The sequence below is a fragment of the Carcharodon carcharias genome, chromosome 7 (assembly GCF_017639515.1).
Source record: "Carcharodon carcharias isolate sCarCar2 chromosome 7, sCarCar2.pri, whole genome shotgun sequence".
Classification (NCBI taxonomy): domain Eukaryota; kingdom Metazoa; phylum Chordata; class Chondrichthyes; order Lamniformes; family Lamnidae; genus Carcharodon; species Carcharodon carcharias.
In genome coordinates this window covers 74,344,387-74,364,330 of record NC_054473.1, presented here as the reverse complement: position 1 = coordinate 74,364,330, position 19,944 = coordinate 74,344,387, and the positions used below count along the sequence as shown (strand labels likewise).

The window sequence follows — 19,944 nt, the reverse complement described above, 5'->3', positions numbered from 1 at the left end:
TGAATATTTAAGGTGGTGGATGGGGTGTCAATCAAGTGGATTGTTTTATCCTGAAATGTGTTGAGCTCCTTGAGTGTTATTGGAGCTGCACTCATCCAGGCAATTGCAGAGAATTCTATCACACTTTTCATAGTTTATTTGTTTTAGTTTTTCCCGCATTCAATCAAGTGTAATCTTTTTAAAGTTACATACCTTGGAAACACAATCTCCAGAAATGTCTGCATTGACAGCGAGTTGGCACATACAATTGCCGGAGCAAGCTCAGCGTTTGCCCGTCTATGTAAGAGACTGTGGAGGAAACGAGGTGCCAAACTTACAACAAAACCTGCTGTGTACAAATCATATGCGCCTGCGAGACATGGACTACCTACTCCAGATATATTAACCAGTTGGACAGGTTCCACGTGAGATACTTTCAGAACATCATGGGCATCAAATGGGAGGAAAAAGTGCCCAACACTGAGGTTCTTCAAAGAGCAGAAATGTCTGGAATTGAAGTGCTCATTGCCAGAGCTCAGCTCAGATGGAGAGGACACAGGGCTGGATTTAGTATTCTGGATGTGGGTCCCACCCACTGATTAAGAACAGGCAAACCCAGGTCATTTATGTGCAGAAGGCCTGACCAAATTAAGTCCCTATCAAGAATCTGGTGGTAGAAATCCCATCCACTGAGAACTGTTGGTGAATCAGAGGTCAGCAGGTCTCCATTGCTGGCAGTGCCATTGGGAGTGATGGCTGCCGCCTGTAATGCTCTGGGAAATTCATTAGGGATCATCATTGGATCTGTGCACTCAGGTGAGTGAGGATAGAATGCGGGTCGCAGGGATGGTACCATGGGTGACAGGGGCATGGGGGGCTCAGTGGCAAGGGCAGAGGGATGGTCCTGATGCCAGGTCCCTCGATTGGGCACTGAGTCTAACAATAAGAGACTCCCCCCATTCCACCACCCAGTATGCCGCTGGAAAAGCCATGCAACTCCCATTTAATCCCTGAGCCACCTCCAGATTCTGGTGGGTTCAGGGATAATTGGTGTCAACTGGCTCATTAATGAGCCTAACTGGCATCCCACTGCGAGCAGGTGAGTTTATTGCATCAGCCCCTCTGTGCCTCCAAGTTAATCGCAGAAGGTTATCCCTCCATTGGGAGACTGAGGCACGGCCTCTCCATTGATTAAACAGGCTTGGCCATCACGTTTCCCGCTGTTATAGGGTGGATTAAATTCCACCCATGTAGTACGTATGACCGACAGCCAAATCCCTAAGATGTTTATATATGCACAAGCTACAACTTGGACACTGCCTGTGGTGCAGACAGATATTAAAGTTCAAGGATTCTTTGAAGACAAACCTCAGGAAATCTGGCATGTCCATGGATTGGGAGAAGAATGTACAAGAATGGACTATTTAGGGAAAGATCTCAAGTAGTGGCATTGCTTCCTTTGAACAGCAAGGAATAGAGGCACCTAAGGACAAAACACAAGCTGGAAAGACCGGGCATTCTAACAAAATCAGACAATTCATCCTTTCCCATAGCATGGGAAGCCATGCAGGTCTGCAATTGGGTTCCACAGCCATGTTAAAACGCACAACAGATAACTATGTACACAAGAAATGGCCATCTTTCATATCAAAGGGAAACCGGTGATGAACTAGAACATAGTAATATAGCGACATAGGAATCAGAATAGAACATTTAGCCCCATTAACATGTTTCACCATTCAGTGAGATCATGGCTGGTCTGTGACCTAACTCCATATACCCAACCTATGCCCCGTGTTCCTTAATACCTTTGGTAAACAAAAATCTACCAATTTCAGATTTAAACCCGACAATGCTTTTACATCAACTTCCATTTGTGGAAGAGAGTTCCAAAGTTCTACCACACTTTCTGTGTAGAAGTATTTCCTAATTTCGCTCCTGAAATGTCTGGTTCTAATTTTTAGACCATGGCCCCTAGTCCTAGATTTCCCAACCAGAGGAAGTAGTTCCTCTCTATCTGTCCTATCTATTCCCCTTAATATCTGGAAAATTTCAACCAAATCCCTCCTTAGCCTTCCAAGTACCAGGGCATACAATACCACTTTGTGCAACTCTCCTCATAATCTAACCATTGAAGTCCAGATATCATTCTGCTAAATCTACACTGCACTCCCTCCAAGGTCAATGTATCCTTCATAAGTTGTGATGCCTAGAGTTACCTTACAGTACTCCAGATGTGGTCTAGCCAATCTGAAGCATGACTTTTACCCCCTTGTTGTCCAATCCTCTAGATCAGGTTTGTCCAGCTTTTTCATGTGGGGCCACATTTCAAAATTTTTCTCACTCAAGGGGCTGATGAGCAAATTTCAGGAAGATAAAATTTGGTGCAACATTAAACATGAATTTCAAAAAAAAACTTTGAGGTATGAAAAGGGACAACTAGCTGAGCAAAAAATCAATGAGTAATAAATAAAGATGAGTATAAGTGTGTGACAGGGTGAGAGTGTGTGCTTAATGTGAGAGTGGGTGAGAGTGCATGTTGGTGTGTGAGGGTGAGGGTAAATGAGAACCCTGAGTCTGGGAGTGAGGCAGACTTACATACACACACTCCCCCGCCACGCACACTCCCCCACAACACACTCTCCCCCTTCACACACTCTCCCCTCCCACACTCTCCCCTCCCACACACTCTCCCCCCACACACACTCCCCCCCACCACACACTCCCCCCCACCACACACTCCACCCCACCACACACTCTCCCCCACCATACACTCTCCCCTCCCCACACACTTTCCCCCCACACACACTCTCCCCCCACACACACTCTCTCCCTCACTCTCCCTCTCCCTCACTCTCCCCCTCACACTCTCTCTCTTCCCCCTCACACACACTCTCCCCGACCACACACACTCTATCCCTCACTCTCCCTCTCCCTCACTCTCCCCCTCACACTCTCTCTCTTCCCCCTCACACACACTCTCTCCCCCCTCACACCTCTCTCTCTCTCTCTCTCCCCCACCCCCCCCCACCATCACTAGTGAACCTAACAGCAGCAAATGCCGGGAGGAACCAGCCTGTGATTGGCTGAGCAGCTTTACAGCATTTTTCAAATATAAGTCCAGCAAGTTAGTTCAAGTCCAGAGGCTTTGGGGCCACAATGCAGCCCACCGGCCATGGGTTGGATAAGCCTGTCTAAATATAAGCCATCATAATTATCTTCTGTACCTGCTCATGACATTTTAATGATCTTTGTACTGGGGCCCCCAAGTCTCTTTGGACCTCCACTGTTGATAGCTTTTCACCATTTAGAAAGTACCCTGTCCTATCCTTTTAGGTCCAAGGGTTTTTTTTTCCTTTTTATGCTATCTCTTATCTGTTAAATAATCCATTTATTATTTCTTAAAAATTATTTCTCTCTCCTGGATTAATTATTTTACATCTTTTAGTTTCCCCTTTACCAGTCATGCCTTAAGCACCATTTCTGACTCTTCCTCTACTCTCTTCCCTTTCAATTGCTTTGAAACTATTATTTGTATCATTTTTCCATCTGAGCTCCCACCCCCCACCTCCCATTAACTAGTTTGAAGTCCTTGTGATTACCCTATTTACCCTTTCCAACAGGACCCTGGTCCCAGCCTGGCTCAGGCTAAACCCACCCCAATGGCACATTTCCCCTCATCCCAAAATTGGTGCCAAATGGAACCCTTTCTCCCACACCATTCCTTCAGCCACATTTTCACCTCCCTAATCTGTTTGTCCCTATGCCAATTTGCAATAATTTAACTAAGACTAGGCTATTGGTGTAATATATCTAGTGCAACTCTCAGTGAAGCCAATATATATCTGTCAGAATTACTAATAGAAGAGTTTCAATATGGCATTGTTAGTACAATTGTTACTATATTGTCACATTGTCTAATCTTCCTATAAACAACAGAAATATTTAGTACGACAAATATGACACCATGGGCAGAATTTTACACTCGGGCATGCGCCCGACACGCCCGAGTGCAAAATGGCACATGATGACGTCAGGCATGCGCCGCCGCTTCTTTGACTGAAGCTCTTCAAAAAAGTGCTGTATATCTTCACTTGTAACCACCTTTCCTTCATCTGCAAACCTCTTCAGATAATCCTTCAGTGCAGACTTTAAATCATTGTATTCAAGGCCATTTATAATCTAATTAAATTTAAATTTACGCTGCCCGTCCAACCTTAAAGTTGGCGAGCAAGCAAAAAGGCCAAGCGGCCTTTACATTTTTTAGGAAAACTAATCCACGAGCGGGATGAGGTTTCCTAAAGCAAATAAATATTAAATAAAAACTTTATGTTTGAATTAAAAACATATCCCAGCTCATATGACAAGAGTCACATGAGGGGTCATGTTTTATTAAATTTTTATACTTTTCATTATTGTTTTTTCAGAGCGCTTCAATCGCTCTTGAGGCAGCTCCATGCCTCAGGGAGACTGAAGCGTTCTTTCTCATGCATGCATGAACTGCGCGCAAGGTCCGGCTCTCCCTCCACACTCCCCCCCCACCCCCCCCCCCCCCCCCCCCCCCCCCCCCGCCCCCACCCCACCACCCGCACAGGCAGCACTCAGCGCTGCTGTTCGCAATCCACGCAGGCCTGGACTTAATTGGCCTGGTTGTGTGAAATCGTGGGGTGGAGCTGATTGCGGGCAGTGGGTGGCTTCCTGACTGCCCCTGCCCACCCCTACCGAGCACCCCCACCAAGGACAAAATCCTGCCCCATTATTGTAATATAAGTGATATAAGACCATTGCGATAACTAGCACCAGTTTATAATGCATTCTTTTAAGGGTTCATTCCTTCACCTTCTAATTCCAGGGAACACAACCCTACTTTGTGTAAACTCTCCTCATAACTTAACCCTTGGAGCCAAGATATCATTCTGCTAAATCTGTGTTGCACTCACTTCAATATTATTCCTTCCTAAATTGTGGTGTCCAAAGTTGTTCCTGGTGTGGTCTAACCAGGGATATCTCTAGCTCACAATATCTAGATTTTCCCCATTTATAATGTACCCTGTTCCATCCTTTTAGGTTCAAAGCTGATGACCTCACATTTGCCTACATCGAAATCCAGTTGTCACAGTTTTGTCACTTAAGCTATTAATAATTTATTAATAATTTTATGCTTCTACTTACACTGCTTACATTGCTACCTATCTTTGTGCCATCAGCTAATTTGGATGTGTGGCTTACCATCCTATCATCTAAGTTATTGATAATGTTGATGAATAGTTGAGTTCCCAATACTAGTCCTTCCGGGACAGTACTAGTCATATTCTGCCAATTAGAGAACGTGTCTATTATTCCTTCTCTCTGCTGACCTCTCCTGGTGTGGTCTACCAGGGCTGAGAACAGCTGAAGTATCACTTTTACCCTTTTATTCCAGTCCCCTAACTAGAACCATGGGCATTTCATTAGCTATTTTGATTATTTTCTGTTGCTCAGCTAATTTCCTAACTAGGTCAATAATTTGTTTTCAAATCCATGAGTTTCTGCTCTAGCCAACACTATCTTTTTGAGGGGCTTTAACCAATTGCGTTCTGGAAGTCCATTGGCATTATATCATCCACTACTTTAGTCACCTTTGCTTTTTGGGATTTGGCACTCTTTAGTTCCATTATTTTCTTCATTACTGTCATTTTGCTTATCGTAATCTTGCTGAGCCCCTGTCCCTGATTCAGTATTAGTTTCCTTGGGTTGTCCAGCATGCTGACCTCTTCCTCTACTGTAAATACTGATCCAAAGCAATCATTCAACATGTCCACTATTGCAATCATTATCGGTATCTAAGGGCCCACATTGCTCCTGGACAACCTCTTTACTCAAGAAACTGCAAAAAAAAATTGAACTGATTCTGATACTCTGTGCATGTTTCTTTTCATACTCCCTTTTTGTGGCTCTCCCTATTTGTTTTGTCACCATTTGCTGTTCTTTGTATTCTTCTCATTCACCAGGATCTTTTTATCCTTTTTGCTTTAAGTTTTATGTTGCCTTTTTAGTTGTCCATGGCTGGTTATCTGACACGTAAAGCTCATCACTCTTAGAGCTGTTTTTTGTTATTTATTCTTTAATGGGATGTGAGGATTGCTGGAAGGCCAGATTTGTGGCCATTGCCAAGGGCAATTGCTGTACATGTAGGCCAGACTGGGTAAGGATGGCAGATTTCCTCCCCTAAGGGGTCATGAGTGAACCAGATAGGTTTTTAACAACAAATGATAGTTTCATGGTCACCAATACTGAGGCTTTCAGATTTATTAATTGAGTTCAAATCCCACCAGATAGGGACAGTTAATCAGGGTGGGAGGGTGGCAGCTGGGGACCCCACCACATTCCCACCTCCACCCTGATTAAGTCTGGAGTGGGATGGCCCTTGGTAGTCTTCTCACCCCCCCTGTCAACTGAGACCCTTGAGGTAATTAATGCCCACTTAAGGGCCTCACTTCAGCACCTCTGGAATTAACTCAGTGGTGGACAGGGGGCTCACCATGTGGGGAGCACTTCAAATAAACCCTGGCATGTTTACCCGGTGGGATTTGAATGCATGTCCCCAGAGCATTAGCCTCAGTTTCTAGATTACTAGTCCAGTGACATTACCATTATGCCACCATCTCCCCACAATATATCACCTTTAATTCTTTTTGAACACCTCCCATTGGTCTTCTGTATTTTACCCATTAAGAGATTTGCTCAGTTGAATCCCATTGAAATCTAGAATCTTTGTAGTTGTTTGCGATTCTCTCTTTCAGAACACTACATTGAACTTGATCATATTGTGATTGCTATTGGATAAATGTTCATACATGGTTAGGATGTTAACCAAATTATGGCTCATTAGTAATTACTCTTTACTAAATCAAACATAGCATGCCTCCTTGTTGGCTCTAGGGCATTTTGCTGCAGAACTTATCCCAGACACACTCAAGAAATTCATTACCTTTCTGAAAAGTGCTAGTCTGCTTTTCCCAATCTATATGAAAGATAAAAATCATGCATTAATATTATTATGCCTTTGCTACATGCCTGTCTAATTCTTGTATCTATACAGTCTATCACTTCACAGCTGTCACCATGGGGTCTATACACAAATCGCACTGCAGTCTTAATTTTTTTTTTACTTCTTAATTCCAACCAAAAAGTCTCCACTGCTTGCTTACTTCTCATTATATCCTCACTTATCACTGAAGTGATTTTGTCCTTAATCACTAAAACTACTGCTCTCCCTTTACCATTTTATGTATTTTTGCTCTAGACCTGATCTATTTAGTTCCCTGTCCTGACTGTCCTGCAGCCAAGTCTCAGTAATGGCTACTTTGTCATATCCTCTAAATTGAATTTGCCACTTTAATTCTTTCATTTTTGTTCCTTATACCCTGTGTGTTTTTGTAAAGAATTCACATTTGGAAATACACCCTAACCTGTCCTTCTGTTCTAATATTTTGCTGAAAAAAGAGAGATGTCAGAAGTTTTCATCTTGCACTCATCAGTGCAGTCAAATTTCAAAGGGAGCAACAATTTATACTGCGTGAGAAAAGAGTGCTGATTGGTTGGCAAGTTAACTCTGATTGATAGAGGCATTACTGTGGAGAATACACCAGGGAACTATTGTCCCCCGAGCTTTTGTTTAATTCAAAAAAGACGCGATGCCCAGACATATTCTTTTTGCCTGCAAAGGACAGGTCCCTGTGTATGAATAAATGATTGGACAGCACTCTCTGAATAATGCTGAGTGTGCTAAAATTACATGAACAGTCAATTTAAAATCACAATGTGGCTCATTTACGCTCGCTAGAAACAAGACAAAAAGCTTCAACATAACTCTTTTATAGTCAAGATCTGTTCTACCACATGACCATTTCTAATATTTTATTCATATTTTTTATTTCTCCCTCCTGGTTTAATAATTTTACATCTTTTTGTTTTTTCCTTTACCTGTACTGCCTTAAGCACAATTTCTGATTGCTTTGGAACAATACTATCTTTTCTACCTGAGCATCTGCCCCTGCCCCATCCTACCACCGCTCCAGTAATAGAAGCACAGGAACATAGGAGCAGGAGTAAGCCACTCAGCCCATCGAGCCTGCTCTGCCATTCAAACAGATCATGACTGATCATCTACCTCTTTGCCATTTTTCCCCACTATCCCAATATGCCTTGATGTCATTCATTTCCAGAAACCTATTGATTTCTTTCTTGCCCTCCCACCAAGGCAAGTTTTGTTGGTGGGGGCAGTTAATCAGGTGGGAGGATGGCAACTGGGGACCCCACTACATTCCCGCCTCCACCCTGATAAGTATGGAGTGGGATGGCCCATGAACATTCTTCTCACCCCACTGTCAATTGAGGACCTTGAGGTAATTAATGCTCACTTAAGGGCCTCACCTCAGCACCTCTGGAATTGACCTAGTGCGGGTGGGGAGCCAACAAACAACAAACAAACCCTGGCATGTTTGCTTGCAGGCTCCCAGGAGAGTGGGGGTCCTTCATTCAAAGGCGCACAGTGCCTGATCAAGGGATCTGGCATCAAGAATGTGGGGTGGGGGGGCTGCTGAAAGCCCCGTCCCTGCCCTTCCTGCTGACCTCCATAGCCCCTCCTGCCCAATGACGCCCCCCCATCCTGTGACACCACTGCTGCCATCACTCAGCTGTGCCTAGATTCCTCCTCAATCTGAGGCCGCAGGTGGGTGTAGTACCAGCAGTAGCCACCTCCTCCCTGGTGGTGTTACTGAGTACGTAAGGGCTGCTGGCCTTTGATTGGCCGGCAGCTCTCAGTGGGCAGGAACTCTGCCCTGGGGTCCTAGATCCCCAGGGAAAGCCCTGCCACTGTCCTGTCAAATGCCTGAGTGACACTTAACTCAATGAGCTTTCCTGAAAAGAGGCGAGCCGAGTATCCTGCCCATTCTTCAGCCGAAGGCTGAGACCCCCATCACCGTCATTAAATCCAGTCCGATTTAATTACAATCAGGCTATTGGTGGAATCTATGATAACTATCATTAGAGCTAATACACACGTGCTAGAATAACTAATATAAGGCTAGCAATACAATTGATATAAACCTGTCAATCTAATAAAACTACAGTTTTAATAGGTGATATCTCCAACATAAGACTATTATAACAAATATAAAATCATTAATTTACTATAACTCATATAACTATTGGTACATCCCTTTAAGTGTTCACATAGCCAGAGTAACACTTGCAATGCCTTATCTTCTTGCTCAAGCACTGATTCCTCTGGTGTCCCTCAAGAATCTATCCTTATCTTCCTCCTATTCCTCATCTACATGCCCTTCAGCAACATCACTGAAAGCACAGCATTAGTTTTCAAGTGTATGCTGATGACACCATCTACCTCACCACTACCTCACCACACCTCTCTCCATTCCTCCACCGTGTTAAATTCTCAGACTGCTTATCTGACATCCAGTGATGGATGAGCAGAAAATTCCTCCAGTTAAATATTCGGAAGGCTGAAGCCATTGTTTTTGCTCCAAACCCTAGTTACCGATGCCAGCCCTCTACCTGGCCACAGTCTGAGATTAAACTAGTCCGTTCGCCATCTTGGTGATGCATCTGACCTCGAGATGACCTTTCAGCCCCACATTTGCTCCATAATAAGGCCGCCTGAATCCACCTCAACTTTGCCTCTGTCTCAGCTCACCTGCTGAAACCGTCAGTCATGCCTTTATTGCCTATAAATGTTGACTGCCTGGCTGCTCTCACATTCCACCCCGCATAACCTTGATAAAAACAAAAAAACTGCGGATGCTGGAAATCCAAAACAAAAACAGAATTACCTGGAAAAACTCAGCAGGTCTGGCAGCATCGGCGGAGAAGAAAAGAGTTGACGTTTCGAGTCCTCATGACCCTTCGACAGAACTTGAGTTCGAGTCCAGGAAAGAGCTGAAATATAAGCTGGTTTAAGGTGTGTGTGTGGGGGGCGGAGAGATAGAGAGACAGAGAGGTGGAGGGGGTTGGTGTGGTTGTAGCGACAAACAAGCAGTGATAGAAGCAGAATATCAAAAGATGTCAACAACAATAGTACAATAGAACACATAGGTGTTAAAGATAAAGTTGGTGATATTATCTAAACGAATGTGCTAATTAAGAATGGATGGTAGGGCACTCAAGGTATAGCTCTAGTGGGTTTTTTTTTTTTTATTTTATATAATGGAAATAGGTGGGAAAAGGAAAATCTTTATAATTTATTGGGAAAAAAAAAAAGAGAAGGGGGAAACAGAAAGGGGGTGAGGATGGGGGAGGGGACTCACGACCTAAAGTTGTTGAATTCAATATTCAGTCCGGAAGGCTGTAAAGTCCCTAGTCGGAAGATGAGGTGTTGTTCCTCCAGTTTGCGTTGGGCTTCACTGGAACAATGCAGCAAGCCAAGGACAGACATGTGGGCAAGAGAGCAGGGTGGAGTGTTAAAATGGCAAGCGACAGGGAGGTTTGGGTCATTCTTGCGGACAGACCGCAGGTGTTCTGCAAAGCGGTCGCCCAGTTTACGTTTGGTCTCTCCAATGTAGAGGAGACCACATTGGGAGCAACGAATGCAGTAGACTAAGTTGGGGGAAATGCAAGTGAAATGCTGCTTCACTTGAAAGGAGTGTTTGGGTCCTTGGACGGTGAGGAGAGAGGAAGTGAAGGGGCAGGTGTTGCATCTTTTGCGTGGGCAAGGGGTTGTGCCATAGGAGGGGGTTGAGGAGTAGGGGGTGATGGAGGAGTGGACCAGGGTGTCCCGGAGGGAGCGATCCCTACGGAATGCCGATAAGGGGGGTGAAGGGAAGATGTGTTTGGTAGTGGCATCATGCTGGAGTTGGCGGAAATGGCGGAGGATGATCCTTTGAATGCGGAGGCTGGTGGGGTGATAAGTGAGGACAAGGGGGACCCTATCATGTTTCTGGGAGGGAGGAGAAGGAGTGAGGGCGGATGCGCGGGAGATGGGCCGGACACGGTTGAGGGCCCTGTCAACGACTGTGGGTGGAAAACCTCGGTTAAGGAAGAAGGAGGACATGTCAGAGGAACTGTTTTTGAATGTAGCATCATCGGAACAGATGCGACGGAGGCGAAGGAACTGAGAGAATGGGATGGAGTCCTTACAGGAAGTGGGGTGTGAGGAGCTGTAGTCGAGATAGCTGTGGGTGTCGGTGGGTTTGTAATGGATATTGGTGGACAGTCTATCACCAGAGATTGAGACAGAGAGGTCAAGGAAGGGAAGGGAAGTGTCAGAGATGGACCACGTGAAAATGATGGAGGGGTGGAGATTGGAAGCAAAATTAATAAATTTTTCCAAGTCCTGACGAGAGCATGAAGCAGCACCGAAATAATCATCGATGTACCGGAGAAAGAGTTGTGGAAGGGGGCCGGAGTAGGACTGCAACAAGGAATGTTCCACATACCCCATAAAGAGACAGGCATAGCTGGGGCCCATGCGGGTACCCATAGCCACACCTTTTATTTGGAGGAAGTGAGAGGAGTTGAAGGAGAAATTGTTCAGCGTGAGAACAAGTTCAGCCAGACGGAGGAGAGTAGTGGTGGATGGGGATTGTTCGGGCCTCTGTTCGAGGAAGAAGCTAAGGGCCCTCAGACCATCCTGGTGGGGGATGGAGGTGTAGAGGGATTGGACGTCCATGGTGAAGAGGAAGCGGTAGGGGCCAGGGAACTGGAAATTGTTGATGTGACGTAAGGTGTCAGAGGAATCACGGATGTAGGTGGGAAGGGACTGGACAAGGGGAGAGAGAAGGGAGTCAAGATAACGAGAAATGAGTTCTGTGGGGCAGGAGCAAGCTGAGACGATCGGTCTACCGGGGCAGTTCTGTTTGTGGATTTTGGGTAGGAGATAGAAGCGGGCCGTCCGAGGTTGGGCAACTATCAGGTTGGAAGCTGTGGGAGGGAGATCCCCAGAGGAGATGAGGTCAGTGACAGTCCTGGAAACAATGGCTTGATGTTCAGTGGTGGGGTCATGGTCCAGGGAGAGGTAGGAGGAAGTGTCTGCGAGTTGACGCTCAGCCTCCGCGTGGTAGAGGTCAGTGCGCCAGACAACAACAGCACCACCCTTGTCAGCGGGTTTGATGACAATGTCAGGGTTGGACCTGAGAGAATGGAGTGCAGTAAGTTCAGAGAGAGACAGGTTAGAATGGGTGAGAGGAGCAGAGAAATTGAGACGACTAATGTCGCGCCGACAACTCGCAGACACTTCCTCCTACCTCTCCCTGGACCATGACCCCACCACTGAACATCAAGCCATTGTTTCCAGGACTGTCACTGACCTCATCTCCTCTGGGGATCTCCCTCCCACAGCTTCCAACCTGATAGTTGCCCAACCTCGGACGGCCCGCTTCTATCTCCTACCCAAAATCCACAAACAGAACTGCCCCGGTAGACCGATCGTCTCAGCTTGCTCCTGCCCCACAGAACTCATTTCTCGTTATCTTGACTCCCTTCTCTCTCCCCTTGTCCAGTCCCTTCCCACCTACATCCGTGATTCCTCTGACACCTTACGTCACATCAACAATTTCCAGTTCCCTGGCCCCTACCGCTTCCTCTTCACCATGGACGTCCAATCCCTCTACACCTCCATCCCCCACCAGGATGGTCTGAGGGCCCTTAGCTTCTTCCTCGAACAGAGGCCCGAACAATCCCCATCCACCACTACTCTCCTCCGTCTGGCTGAACTTGTTCTCACGCTGAACAATTTCTCCTTCAACTCCTCTCACTTCCTCCAAATAAAAGGTGTGGCTATGGGTACCCGCATGGGCCCCAGCTATGCCTGTCTCTTTATGGGGTATGTGGAACATTCCTTGTTGCAGTCCTACTCCGGCCCCCTTCCACAACTCTTTCTCCGGTACATCGATGATTATTTCGGTGCTGCTTCATGCTCTCGTCAGGACTTGGAAAAATTTATTAATTTTGCTTCCAATCTCCACCCCTCCATCATTTTCACGTGGTCCATCTCTGACACTTCCCTTCCCTTCCTTGACCTCTCTGTCTCAATCTCTGGTGATAGACTGTCCACCAATATCCATTACAAACCCACCGACACCCACAGCTATCTCGACTACAGCTCCTCACACCCCACTTCCTGTAAGGACTCCATCCCATTCTCTCAGTTCCTTCGCCTCCGTCGCATCTGTTCCGATGATGCTACATTCAAAAACAGTTCCTCTGACATGTCCTCCTTCTTCCTTAACCGAGGTTTTCCACCCACAGTCGTTGACAGGGCCCTCAACCGTGTCCGGCCCATCTCCCGCGCATCCGCCCTCACTCCTTCTCCTCCCTCCCAGAAACATGATAGGGTCCCCCTTGTCCTCACTTATCACCCCACCAGCCTCCGCATTCAAAGGATCATCCTCCGCCATTTCCGCCAACTCCAGCATGATGCCACTACCAAACACATCTTCCCTTCACCCCCCTTATCGGCATTCCGTAGGGATCGCTCCCTCCGGGACACCCTGGTCCACTCCTCCATCACCCCCTACTCCTCAACCCCCTCCTATGGCACAACCCCTTGCCCACGCAAAAGATGCAACACCTGCCCCTTCACTTCCTCTCTCCTCACCGTCCAAGGACCCAAACACTCCTTTCAAGTGAAGCAGCATTTCACTTGCATTTCCCCCAACTTAGTCTACTGCATTCGTTGCTCCCAATGTGGTCTCCTCTACATTGGAGAGACCAAACGTAAACTGGGCGACCGCTTTGCAGAACACCTGCGGTCTGTCCGCAAGAATGACCCAAACCTCCCTGTCGCTTGCCATTTTAACACTCCACCCTGCTCTCTTGCCCACATGTCTGTCCTTGGCTTGCTGCATTGTTCCAGTGAAGCCCAACGCAAACTGGAGGAACAACACCTCATCTTCCGACTAGGGACTTTACAGCCTTCCGGACTGAATATTGAATTCAACAACTTTAGGTCGTGAGTCCCCTCCCCCATCCTCACCCCCTTTCTGTTTCCCCCTTCTCTTTTTTTTTTTTTTCCCAATAAATTATAAAGATTTTCCTTTTCCCACCTATTTCCATTATATAAAATAAAAAAAAAAAAAAACCCACTAGAGCTATACCTTGAGTGCCCTACCATCCATTCTTAATTAGCACATTCGTTTAGATAATATCACCAACTTTATCTTTAACACCTATGTGTTCTATTGTACTATTGTTGTTGACATCTTTTGATATTCTGCTTCTATCACTGCTTGTTTGTCGCTACAACCACACCAACCCCCTCCACCTCTCTGTCTCTCTATCTCTCCGCCCCCCACACACACACCTTAAACCAGCTTATATTTCAGCTCTTTCCTGGACTCGAACTCAAGTTCTGTCGAAGGGTCATGAGGACTCGAAACGTCAACTCTTTTCTTCTCCGCCGATGCTGCCAGACCTGCTGAGTTTTTCCAGGTAATTCTGTTTTTGTTTTGGATTTCCAGCATCCGCAGTTTTTTTGTTTTTATCTCTGTGTTTAATTGACTGCCACTGCTCTTCAAGAAATGCCTACCTCCTTGAAGAAGTTCTGTTCCTCTCTGCGACAAGATTTCCGGATTTCTCTGTTGCCTTGTTCACCTTCATTGCTTTCCATTTCTCTCCTAGTGTTTGACAAGGTGTTTACTAAAACCCGCTTTCACAGCCATATCTCCTTTCTCAGTGACTGTCTCCGTCTCCGACTTACCCCACATGGATTTCAACTGAAATTCCACCCCTCATGTTTCGAACCCACCCAGGATTACAGGTATCTCCGGGACATAAAACGTTTCTCGGACTGCTGTTCCCGTCACATTCTGAAATCCACTCTCAGTGCCATGCGCCGCCATATGAACACACTCGACCTCTCCCTCCAGCAGCACCGCCGTACCCTTTTTCAAAGCTGCGCGTGCCCCCAGTTTCATTTTATCCTTCGGCTCATCCGACGCCTCAACAAGAAACTTTTTCTCTTTCTCTCAAGTGCTAAGGAACGCAAGCTCCAACAACTCATCGACACCAACACCCATCTAGGACCCTCCACCCCTGCCTGTCCCTCCGTCCCCACCCCATCTTCCAATCCCAACCCCAGCCGTGTATTCACTATACCCCCTGACCTTCCCCTCTCCGATGCTGAACGTTCAGTGCTCAGCAAAGGACTTAGTTTCATACCCTTACGCCCTCACCTCAATGAATTTCGGGCTCGGCATGATACTGAACTCTTCTTCCGCCGTCTTCGTCTCCGGGCTCACTTCTTTGGGCAGGAGTCCTCTCCCAGTTCAACGGATCCTTTTACCCATCTTCAATATTCTCCCTCCACCTGGACCCCTCCCTCTGGATTCTTACCTTCTCTCGATCTTTTCATTGAGAACTGTCGGCGCGACATTAGTCGTCTCAATTTCTCTGCTCCTCTCACCCATTCTAACCTGTCTCTCTCTGAACTTACTGCACTCCATTCTCTCAGGTCCAACCCTGACATTGTCATCAAACCCGCTGACAAGGGTGGTGCTGTTGTTGTCTGGCGCACTGACCTCTACCACGCGGAGGCTGAGCGTCAACTCGCAGACACTTCCTCCTACCTCTCCCTGGACCATGACCCCACCACTGAACATCAAGCCATTGTTTCCAGGACTGTCACTGACCTCATCTCCTCTGGGGATCTCCCTCCCACAGCTTCCAACCTGATAGTTGCCCAACCTCGGACGGCCCGCTTCTATCTCCTACCCAAAATCCACAAACAGAACTGCCCCGGTAGACCGATCGTCTCAGCTTGCTCCTGCCCCACAGAACTCATTTCTCGTTATCTTGACTCCCTTCTCTCTCCCCTTGTCCAGTCCCTTCCCACCTACATCCGTGATTCCTCTGACACCTTACGTCACATCAACAATTTCCAGTTCCCTGGCCCCTACCGCTTCCTCTTCACCATGGACGTCCAATCCCTCTACACCTCCATCCCCCACCAGGATGGTCTGAGGGCCCTTAGCTTCTTCCTCGAACAGAGGCCCGAACAATCCCCATCCACCACTACTCTCCTCCGTCTGGCTGAACTTGTTCTCACGCTGAACAATTTCTCCTTCAACTCCTCTCACTTCCTCCAAATAAAAGGTGTGGCTATGGGTACCCGCATGGGCCCCAGCTATGCCTGTCTCTTTATGGGGTATGTGGAACATTCCTTGTTGCAGTCCTACTCCGGCCCCCTTCCACAACTCTTTCTCCGGTACATCGATGATTATTTCGGTGCTGCTTCATGCTCTCGTCAGGACTTGGAAAAATTTATTAATTTTGCTTCCAATCTCCACCCCTCCATCATTTTCACGTGGTCCATCTCTGACACTTCCCTTCCCTTCCTTGACCTCTCTGTCTCAATCTCTGGTGATAGACTGTCCACCAATATCCATTACAAACCCACCGACACCCACAGCTATCTCGACTACAGCTCCTCACACCCCACTTCCTGTAAGGACTCCATCCCATTCTCTCAGTTCCTTCGCCTCCGTCGCATCTGTTCCGATGATGCTACATTCAAAAACAGTTCCTCTGACATGTCCTCCTTCTTCCTTAACCGAGGTTTTCCACCCACAGTCGTTGACAGGGCCCTCAACCGTGTCCGGCCCATCTCCCGCGCATCCGCCCTCACTCCTTCTCCTCCCTCCCAGAAACATGATAGGGTCCCCCCTTGTCCTCACTTATCACCCCACCAGCCTCCGCATTCAAAGGATCATCCTCCGCCATTTCCGCCAACTCCAGCATGATGCCACTACCAAACACATCTTCCCTTCACCCCCCTTATCGGCATTCCGTAGGGATCGCTCCCTCCGGGACACCCTGGTCCACTCCTCCATCACCCCCTACTCCTCAACCCCCCTCCTATGGCACAACCCCTTGCCCACGCAAAAGATGCAACACCTGCCCCTTCACTTCCTCTCTCCTCACCGTCCAAGGACCCAAACACTCCTTTCAAGTGAAGCAGCATTTCACTTGCATTTCCCCCAACTTAGTCTACTGCATTCGTTGCTCCCAATGTGGTCTCCTCTACATTGGAGAGACCAAACGTAAACTGGGCGACCGCTTTGCAGAACACCTGCGGTCTGTCCGCAAGAATGACCCAAACCTCCCTGTCGCTTGCCATTTTAACACTCCACCCTGCTCTCTTGCCCACATGTCTGTCCTTGGCTTGCTGCATTGTTCCAGTGAAGCCCAACGCAAACTGGAGGAACAACACCTCATCTTCCGACTAGGGACTTTACAGCCTTCCGGACTGAATATTGAATTCAACAACTTTAGGTCGTGAGTCCCCTCCCCCATCCTCACCCCCTTTCTGTTTCCCCCTTCTCTTTTTTTTTTTTCCCAATAAATTATAAAGATTTTCCTTTTCCCACCTATTTCCATTATATAAAATAAAAAAAAAAAAACCCACTAGAGCTATACCTTGAGTGCCCTACCATCCATTCTTAATTAGCACATTCGTTTAGATAATATCACCAACTTTATCTTTAACACCTATGTGTTCTATTGTACTATTGTTGTTGACATCTTTTGATATTCTGCTTCTATCACTGCTTGTTTGTCGCTACAACCACACCAACCCCCTCCACCTCTCTGTCTCTCTATCTCTCCGCCCCCCACACACACACCTTAAACCAGCTTATATTTCAGCTCTTTCCTGGACTCGAACTCAAGTTCTGTCGAAGGGTCATGAGGACTCGAAACGTCAACTCTTTTCTTCTCCGCCGATGCTGCCAGACCTGCTGAGTTTTTCCAGGTAATTCTGTTTTTGTTCCGCATAACCTTGAGGTCATCCAAAACTCTGCTGCCCGGGCCTTAACTCACATCAAGTCGTGTTCCCCTATCACCCCTGCGCCCGCTGACCTACATTGGCTCCTGGTCAAGCAAAGTCTTGATTTTAAAATTCTCATCCTTATTTTCAAATCCCTCCACGGCCTCGTCCCTGCCTCTCTCTGTAATTTCCTCCAGCCTCACAACCCTCCAAGATACCTGCTGTCGTCCCGATCATAATTGCTCCACCATAGGTTCCCCAAACTCCAAGCTCTGGGATTCCCGCCCTACACCCTCTGTCTCCCCACCTCACTTTCTTCTTTAAGGACACTCTCTTTGACCAAGCTTTTGGTGGTCATCTGACCAAATATCCCTCTACATAGATTGGTGTCACATTTTGTTTTCTAAATGCTGCTGTGAAGCTCTTTGGGACTTCTCATTAAGTCCTGAGGCGCTATATAAATGTAAGTTATTCTCAAGTTATTGGCGGATGTTCTTTTGAGAGCATGTCAGACTTATAAATGTGATTGGCGTATTTAATGAATGTAGCAAAGAGTTGAAATGGAGTAACTGCCCTGGTTTGCCTCTGCCTCACCTAGTTGGCAGAATTGTTAGGGCATTAAGCGCTGAGGTGTAAATGTCAAACGAAGCCTTTGATTAAAAGGGGAACTTACTTTCCTCGGGAGCCTGGTCATCCCATACCTTCCACATCTGCACGATGAAAAACGGCGTCCAGCACACGATGTAAGCCAGGACGATCACAAAGGTCATTTTGACGGTCCTGATTTTGGCCCGGGAGATGATCTTGACGCTGCTGACCCTGGCCAGCATGACCGCCAGCCTGGAGGGGGCCGCCTCCCTCTGGGTCTTGAGTTTCACGTTCTGCCAGATCTTGAAGCTGATCAGCGAGTAGCAGACGATCAGGATGACGACCGGGACCACGTAGACCGACAGGGTGATCCAGGTGACATATGCCCTCGCCCCCCAAGGCCGGACAAAGTCCCCCCAGCAGTCGTAAGCCCCGGGGCCCACTTGCTTGAGGGAGAAGATGAAGACCTGGGGCATGCTGAACAGGAGGCTGATCATCCAGGAGAAGAATACATAGGCTCGGTTGGAACGCTGGTGGAGGGACTTGAGGGGCTGGCAGATAGTCATGCAGCGGTCGATGGACATGACGATGAGCAGGTAGGTGGAGGCAAACATGCCGACCACCTGCAGGTACTTGACCGCCCTGCAGAGGAAATCCGGCGCGTAGAACCTGAAGGTGATTTCCCAGATGAGCTGCGGGAGGACCTGGAAGACAGCCACGACCAGGTCGGCGATGCTCAGGTGCTTGACGAAGTAGTACATCCTGGAGGACTTGTGCCGGTTGGAGTGGATGGCCAGCAGGACCCCGATGTTGCCGGTCAGCGCCAGGATCAGGATGATGGTCAGCACGGCCACCTCCAACTTAGCCACAAGCTCGTTCCTCATCAGAGGCTGGGCTGACCCATTGCACAACAAGCTAGCATTGTCCAACCCAACGTCCGAGCCGTTGGATGAGAGATTTTGCAACCAGGGTTCACAGTGCCGACCCAGCCCCATTTGTGCCTCTCACTCTTGACTTTATCTCCACCTCCACCCCTTCAATATCTGCATTAACTTTATTTCATAATTTACTCTTTTCCTACCCGCACGGTTCGGTTCGTTTTATTTTTCTCCCCTTAATTCTCCTCTCTCTCTCTCTCGGTGCCTGCCCAGTTTTGTGCGGCTGGGCATTAACGTTCTCCAAATGGGTGAACTGTCCTCATTCACCGGTCCCTCCTGTCATCTCGTCACAAGGACACGCCAGGTTTTGCGGAGACTCTCAGTCTGTACACTTCGGGATGTGTCGATTTCATCGAAGGGCTGGTCAATTTCAGCCAACACGTGTCCTGAGAGGCTGAAAAGGAAGACACAACAACACACCAGGTCAATCCTAGAATCAGACAGCGCACAAAGACCCATCTAATTTGCAAGAATTAACCTCATTCACCCTGGCTCTCTGCTCCCAAAACCCCCTGCACCTCGCCGCTCTTTTAAATTCCATTTGTGACTTACTATGGAATTACTTCCAACATCCTATAAATAAAACAAGGACACAATCAATAACTCAGCCCTGTACCATTCATAGCAAATTTCGAAACTTAACTCATACCCCTAAATACAAGGGACGCGGAGCGAATC

General features: G+C 47.4%; 1 protein-coding gene across 1 annotated transcript in view; it reads right to left on the bottom strand.

Annotated features, from left to right (window-relative positions):
- oxtr (oxytocin receptor) overlaps positions 1 to 19,323 on the bottom strand; it is a 54,191-nt gene extending 34,868 nt beyond the window's left edge. Inside the window, exon 1 of the mRNA XM_041191632.1 lies at positions 18,414 to 19,323. Coding sequence (XP_041047566.1) covers positions 18,414 to 19,323 — 910 coding nt within the window. The remainder of the gene's footprint in view (positions 1 to 18,413) is intronic.
- Positions 19,324 to 19,944: the final 621 nt, after the last annotated feature.